The sequence below is a fragment of the Lissotriton vulgaris genome, unplaced genomic scaffold, assembly GCF_964263255.1.
Source record: "Lissotriton vulgaris unplaced genomic scaffold, aLisVul1.2 SCAFFOLD_211, whole genome shotgun sequence".
Classification (NCBI taxonomy): Eukaryota; Metazoa; Chordata; class Amphibia; order Caudata; family Salamandridae; genus Lissotriton; species Lissotriton vulgaris.
Window position 1 is genome coordinate 239,586 of NW_028251874.1, and position 6,000 is coordinate 245,585.

Sequence of the window (6,000 nt, forward strand, 5' to 3'; positions counted from 1 at the left end):
TTTTACAAGGAGGAGGTTCCCGGTTTTATTGGGGGTCCGCCGATATCTGATGGAAATACTGGACCTTGCCGGGTAATTGATCATGGGTTGGAATTACTAAAAATGTGGGTTTGTCATCATGACTCTGCTTTTCTTTTGTAGTGAAAATATTCGAATGGTCTAACTGTAAAACAAGGAATTTGTGCCTAAAGCATAATATTTTGTATAAAAAGAGAAGGTTGGATTGAATGTTTGAGCAGTCTCCTGAGAACCTACATGCTGTTGTACTTCTAGGATACCTGTTACTGGTTGCAGCCAATAAATACGATCTTTGACTTCACCTAGAAGACTCTATGTTTCTGTAGTCCGAAACAGGTAGAACTCGAGGTCTTCGGGTGTTACCCCCTGGCACCGCTGGGTTCCGAAAAACCCAGTACCTCACATCCACTACACATGAGCAGGGTTATTCAAAAACTAGATGGAATCTTTGCGTCATGACTTGTACCTGCAATCTTAAAATCTGACAACGACCCACCTTTTAATAGTCAAGAATTCAAAAACGTTCTAAATCACCTCAATATAAAGCATCAAAAAAAGAACTCCCCTTTGACCCCAATCCAATGGTCTGGTAGAACGCCCCATGAGTACTCTAAAGAAAGCTGTTCAGCATTCTTCATTGGGGAAGCTCGACCTCGAAGGTGTTTTGAACACTATTCTTTGAGGTTACGGTTTGACCCCCTCACTCAACCTCAGAGGAAACCCCTGCAACTATCATGTTAGGAAGAGCCATGACAACCAAGCTTTCCCAATGGGAGGGGCTGGGTGTGACCGGGGATACATCTGCATGCTGATAGTCTTCTTCTGTTGGGAGAGAGGTGATTCAAACTTACATTTGATTAGGTTGTGTCCTGTCCTCACTCAAAGGGCTGATTTACCCCCTACTGATCCACTGGAGTCAGGAATGGGCTGCAAGGGATTGTTGAACACTTCTGAGGGTTCATTTGAAGTCACCCGTTCATCAAAGACATTTTTGAGTATATGTACTGGAGCTCTGATCCCATGTTTTTAGACGCTTCTTGGGACTTGTAACCAGACACTGTTGGCTTTACAAACTGCTCATTGCCATGAGGACTGCTGTGCTGCCAGGAGCAACAACCCATTTCAACTAACTGCCTTGTGTTGACCTGCTGCTGCTGGGCTGCAGGAGGGACTACCAATTTGCAACCTAACTGTATGTGCTGTCTGCTACCTGCCACCTCCCTTTGTGCCTGGAAGTGATCTCTACGGGTTTGTTTGCTTGCCCCCTGTTCTCTCGAAATCTGAGGGACATCAAAGACCTTGTTGTTGAGTCTTTTCTCCAAGACTTCTGCTGGGTGAGCCCGTTTTACAAGGGCTAGCATGTCGCCAGTGCTCTCTTCTGCACCAAGGTAAAACTTTGTGCATTACAGGACAGTGCACCATGAAACTACAGTGCAGCGCTCTGACCACGGGAGTGCCTTTGTGCATTGTAGGGAAGTGTTTCATGTTTTACAAACCAGCATGTGGTGAGCGTTTTTTCTCTAGCGTGAACAGCGTTGTTTCGCCTGGAGGCATTACCAGAGAAACAAACACGTCCTTGAGCCCGCGTGCTCACTGCAGCTAAATTGTATTGTGAACCTCACCCCCGGAGTCTGGCAAGATATCACCACCATCATATGCCACCAAGAATAAACTAGTGTGGCCCCTCTGGTCGCGAGACTCGAGGAACAGCCCCCTGAAGACTTGTACTGCTCTGAAGTGGTACAGTCAGCGTCTAAGGCTGCAGAGCTACAGGAGCTGCACAAAGCCTTCAAGGCAGGCCTTTCGACGACACGTTGTTCTGTAACATGTGGCGGCCCAGCATTCCGAGGCTCATTCCAGCCAGACTCACCCTCTGGTTTTAACTGGTATACTGCACGAAGCCCTCAACGTCAGGTCCCACTCCCGAGACATGACAACATTGTTAGCAAGTTACAGATGCCCTGAGGACAGTGACCCTGCACCCACAAAGGTACTGTGAGACGGGTTGGGTCCAGAAGAGTGGTAAAGCCACCCTGCTCTCCTTCGCGGGTGGCTTGGTTTCCCCTGGGCAAAGATATGCGATTCAAGCGGCTCTGGCAGGCTCCACACTCGCAAGAGCGTGAGGGGCATTTCTTGTTCAGCATTGTCTCTGCTCCGGAGATGACCTCAAGAATGGTGCAGGCCGTCCATAGAGGAGAACTGCTGGAAGACTCCAGCTCAATTACTGTTTAGCGTTTAGTAGGTGCTCCTGCGCCGTACGTTTGGTTTCTAAATGCAATCACTTCAACCACGTTCACTACAGTTACCGTATGAAGTGTAATAGGAGCGCAGGTGCGCTGTGACCTATGTTTTCATAGTAATTTGTGTTTGTCTCTGTCAAACCTGCATTATTTGCACTAACGGTGTGATTTAAGTCCGTTTGGTCTTGTTTGATTTACAATATAGAATTTATTTTTACATAATCCTGCGTGGATTCCCTTTTGTGGTTTACTCACTGTGTTGCTGCGCGAGTGTGTTGAACAAATGCTCTGCACATTGCATCTTTAAACTAGCCTGACTGCTCTGAGCCAAGCTACCAGAGGGTGAGCGCAGGTTATCTCAGTTGTGTATCTGGCTTACACCGACTAGAGTGGTGGATTCTGCCTGGCTTAGGTGCCTACCCTGGCCAACCAGAAACCCCATGTCGAACAGTGGTTCTTGTGAATCCCTTGATTTCCCAGCATGCTCCTGCTGCAGGACCAGGTCAACGTACTTTATGTAGGAGGACTAGCCACCATTTGTGTCTCAAAGGAAAGTGTGACTCTTTTCCCTAGAACTTACATTGTTTTCCCCTGAATTGTAACTGTTCACTTCTCCATATTATATCAATGCTGCTTTTTCAAGAAATATTTACTTCATGTAATTTTCAATGTTTTTTCTATTTTGCAGAACAACAATCACATCTAGAAAGTATGAATGGGAAAGAAATCCATAAAGGTTCCGGAGGCAAGATGAATTTTACTCAAAATATCTACTTAAGGAAACGGCGCAGAATGCACATGAGGGAGAGACGCTTTGCTTGTAATGTGTGTGACAAAGGATTTATCAATGAGACACTTCTTGTGAGGCACAAAAAAGGTCACACCAGCCTCAGGCCATATCCCTGCGGAACGTGTAAAAAGTGTTTCACTCAAAAGGCAACTTTTTTACAGCATCAAAGAACACACACTGGAGAGAGGCCTTATCACTGCACAGTGTGTTCCAAGCGCTTTGCTCAGAAGGGGACCCTTATACTGCATCAAAGAACTCACACAGGAGAAAAGCCTTTTCACTGCACCATCTGTGAGAAGAGCTTCAATCAAAAGGCAAATCTACTACAGCACCAAAGAAAACACACAGGGGAGAAACCTTATCACTGCACTGTGTGTTCAAAGCGCTTTTCTTGTAAGGGGACCCTTGTACGGCATCAAAGTGTACACACAGGAGAGAGACTTCATCATTGCACTGTGTGTTCCAAAACCTTTTCTCAGAAGACAAACCTTGTACTGCATCAAAGAACTCACACAGGAGAGCGGCCTTATCACTGCACTCTGTGTTCCAAGCGCTTTGCTCATAAGAACAGCCTTGTTCGACATCAAAGTGTACACACAGGAGTAAGGCCTCATCACTGTACTGTATGTGCAAAGAGCTTCACTCAAAAGAAAATTCTTCATCAGCATCAACGCAATCACACAGGAGAAAAGCCTTTTCACTGCACCTTGTGTGAGAAGAGCTTCAGTCAAAAGGCAAACCTTGTTCAGCACCAAAGAAAACACACAGGGGAGAAACCTTATCACTGCACTGTGTGTTCAAAGCGCTTTTCTTGTAAGGGGACCCTTGTACGGCATCAAAGTGTACACACAGGAGAGAGACTTCATCATTGCACTGTGTGTTCCAAAACCTTTACTCAGAAGACAAACCTTGTACTGCATCAAAGAACACACACATGAGAGAGGCCTTATCTCTGCATTAAGTGTTCCAAGCGCTTCGTTTATCAGGGATACCTTGTACGGCATCAAAGCGTACACACATGAGAGAAGCCTTTTCACTGCACTGTGTGCGAAAAGAGCTTAAATCAAAAGTCAAGTCTCGTAACACCAAACACACAGGAGAGAAACCTTATCACTGCAAAGTGTCTTCCAAGCGCTTTTCTTAGAAAGAAAGGCCATGTATGGCATCAAAGTGCACACACAGGAAAGAGTCCTTAGCGCTGCACTGTGTGTGAGAAGAGCTTTACTGGTAAGGCACATCTTCTACAGCTCCGAAGTTTACACTCCAGGTAGAGGCCTCATCGCTGCACTGGGTGTGAGAGGAGCTTCATATGCAACGGCACCAAATAATGCACACTAAACGGAACCCTATGACTGTACAGTTTATGCCATTAACTTCACTCAAAACAACTTTTCTACAACACCAATGAATACAAACAAGATAGATTCATTTTCACTGTAACAATCTTATGTCCTGCTTACCCCAAAGTAAGTTTTACTGGAATGTTGTAACTTAGCGAGGGCTTATAGTCATAAATTCCTAGTGGCCAGTGTTCCCTGTAGGGAGCGTGCATTTAGTGTAATAACCCTGAGTGCGCAAACTCCGTTGCGAAGCGCATACACTTCATCACTGAGGCACCATTTGCAGCTCTTGCTTGTAAAAAGCGAGCAGTGTGGAAAAAAAGATCTCTTGCGTGAAGGAGCACAGAAGCAGATCTTGGGCAGAGCAACGTACTACCGTGGAAGAGGGGAGAACAAGCAGCGTGCCTCTTAAACGGCAGGTATCGGGTTGCCGAGGGACACAAGTTGTGCAGCATGTTTCTTCTTCGCATGCTGTTTGCTGCACTAGTTTCTGAGAGAGGCTGCAGGGCTTTACAGGCAGCTGTGGCTCTCCGGGCGTGATCCGTCCCTTTCAGATTAATTTATTTTAAAGGGCCATGCACTAATTAGCATTGTTCGGTATTTAAGGGCATGATGTATGGCATACTGATGTTTAAGTCCCAGCTAAAAGTGTTCAAAAGGCAAGCACTCCGTGCATAATGGTATGCCTGTGCTAAACTAATTTAGAGAAGTCATTTCTGACCCTGCCGCAAGCATGCTAAGGCATATATGCCCCCAGTGAGGCAGCATCATTCAGATGAGTCATTTTCCCGGTCTAGACCTGGGCTCTGTAATTGCAGCTCTGGTCACCTGTGAAGCGTGATTGCGAGCAGCCGTACAAGAATGTAAGGAGATATGATCGGTAACCAATCACATCCTTGTGTTATTTCTTTATAAATGTTCTGAGTCTTTCTCACTGCGAGTTGATTCTATTGTACCAACCGAATATAGGATTCATTTACCACCTCGCTCACGCCATTACATGAGGGCACAGTCGCAACGCTCTCACACCGTCTTAAAAAACACACACTAAACTACTACTTACACATCACAACTACTTTTAGCTCACAGCTAGGGCTCTCAGCGCAGACCCCTATTCACAGATGCCAAAGTCCTAACAAATCGAAGCCCGTAGCCCCTCTGCAGCGCACACAGGTACTCGCCTCTCGGAACGGACTTGCTTCCATCTTCAGCCCAGGTGCTGCTCGCTCTTTGTGGTGCCTGATTAACGTTGGAGCTGCAGAAAAAAACGTGGGCTCTTTTACCTTCCCATCATACCTTTATCACATATGTTTAAGAATTAATAGTTGAACTGTGTTAATTGCAGATGTATGTAGACCTCTTTTCCTCAATAAATCCTGCTGTATCTTTCATTTCAATGGGTTCGAGTCAGCATTCTTTGCATTTAAGATCCCCTCCTATAGGGCGCACATTTATTTTTTGTGTCACTCTGTAAGCTCTACAGCGCTCAGGCTTCGGTAGTGAAGAGCGCTGCCGCAACCAACTGCAAAGCAGCTAACCCACTGAGCAGCCCCTTATCTATGAGTGCCGCCAGGTATAACTTGATTTACCTCTTGTAAGGAGTAAGTACTGT

General features: G+C 45.9%; 1 protein-coding gene across 1 annotated transcript in view; it reads left to right on the forward strand.

Annotated features, from left to right (window-relative positions):
• The window catches only part of LOC147662721 (uncharacterized), a 46,783-nt gene extending 41,117 nt beyond the window's left edge, over positions 1 to 5,666 (forward strand). Inside the window, exon 3 of the mRNA XM_086950946.1 lies at positions 2,947 to 5,666. Within this exon, the coding sequence (XP_086807072.1) occupies positions 2,947 to 3,986 (1,040 nt within the window). The 3' untranslated portion in view covers positions 3,987 to 5,666. The remainder of the gene's footprint in view (positions 1 to 2,946) is intronic.
• The last annotated feature ends 334 nt before the right edge of the window (positions 5,667 to 6,000 follow it).